Genomic DNA, 1,194 nt, shown 5'->3' on the forward strand with positions numbered 1-1,194 from the left:
GAGCCGGGCCAGAGTCCTTCCCGCCGAAATGCCTGCTCCACGTTTGGGGAAGGTAGCCTCAGCCAGGGTGGCTGGTGCTTCGACCCCGTCGCGCATTCGCTTCCGCTCCCCGGTAGGCGCCTCCCTCTAGCCGGGGGCCAGAACGCCTTCCTTGCACGTCGGAACGTTGCCGCTCTGTCAGTGTTCTCGGCCGGATGCTGGCTCTCCGGAAACGGAAGTGCTCGCTGGAGCTACACCGTCGGCGTTGCGGGCATCTGAGACCAAAGTGACTGAGTAGCGCGCCATGGAGCACATTACCGAGGGCTCCTGGGAGTCGCTGCCGGTGCCGCTGCACCCGCAGGTGCTGGGTGTCCTGCGGGACCTGGGGTTCCCGTATATGACGCCGGTGCAGGTATCTGACCCGGGGCCAGATTGGGAAGGGAGGCCCGGAGCCGGGCGGGCATCTGCTTTATCGGACACAGCCTGGAGGTGACGGAACCAGGACGCCAAGCCCCAGCTCCTCATCCCGCCTGGAGGGCTAGGAGGAGCAAGGGGCCCGGGACTGTCGCTGAGAGGTGGGGTGACAGCAGATGCAGGACGGCTCCAGGGTTGCTGAAGGCCAGATGCGGAGTTAGGAATGAGGGATCTGGAGGGACTGTGGGTTTTGTTCTTAGTGGGTCACCGTTTACCAGGAGAAATGTTTGTTTGGTCTTGTTTAATTTGAGAGTTCTGTCTTACAATGCTGTTTGCGATGTCCCTGAGGTCCCCAGGGGAGTAAGAAGGGGAGCAGGCGGGGATAGAGATGAAACCGGGAGGCTTTGTGCCAGACTTTGAGAGTGTAGTGCGCCCAGCACCCTGTCTCGCCCTTCAGAGCTCAGTCTGCAGCGGCCCGGTCATGGCCCTCGCCGCTAGAGGTGACCAGATGAGGTGTGTGACTCCACACTGGAACTCGAAGACTTACTGTAAATAGGAAGGGGAAAGTCATGTACAGTGACGCATGCCTGCAGTCCTAGCACTCAGGAGGCTGAGGCAGGAGGACTGTAAATTGAAGGCCAGCATGGTCTATGTAGCTAGTTTGAGGCTAGCCTAGGCTACTAGTGAAACCCTGTCTCAAAAATAAAACTAAAGCCGGGCTGGGGATTTAGCTCAGTGGTGCTGCCACCTGTCTTGCAAGTGCCAGGACCTGAGTCTGATCCCTCGTACCAAAAAAAAAAA

General features: G+C 59.1%; 1 protein-coding gene across 2 annotated transcripts in view; it reads left to right on the forward strand.

Moving 5' to 3' along the window:
- The first annotated feature begins 283 nt into the window (after positions 1-283).
- Positions 284-1,194, forward strand: part of Ddx55 (DEAD-box helicase 55) — an 11,743-nt gene continuing 10,832 nt past the window's right edge. For both annotated transcript variants that reach the window (XR_004516806.1, XM_010604312.2), the window contains exon 1: positions 284-391. Coding sequence is in view for 1 of the 2 variants with exons in the window: in XM_010604312.2 (XP_010602614.1) it covers positions 284-391 (108 nt within the window). In the remaining variant the exon portion in view is untranslated. The remainder of the gene's footprint in view (positions 392-1,194) is intronic.

Source organism: Fukomys damarensis, unplaced genomic scaffold, assembly GCF_012274545.1.
Source record: "Fukomys damarensis isolate Sample0158 unplaced genomic scaffold, DMR_v1.0_HiC HiC_scaffold_12, whole genome shotgun sequence".
Taxonomy (NCBI): domain Eukaryota; kingdom Metazoa; phylum Chordata; class Mammalia; order Rodentia; family Bathyergidae; genus Fukomys; species Fukomys damarensis.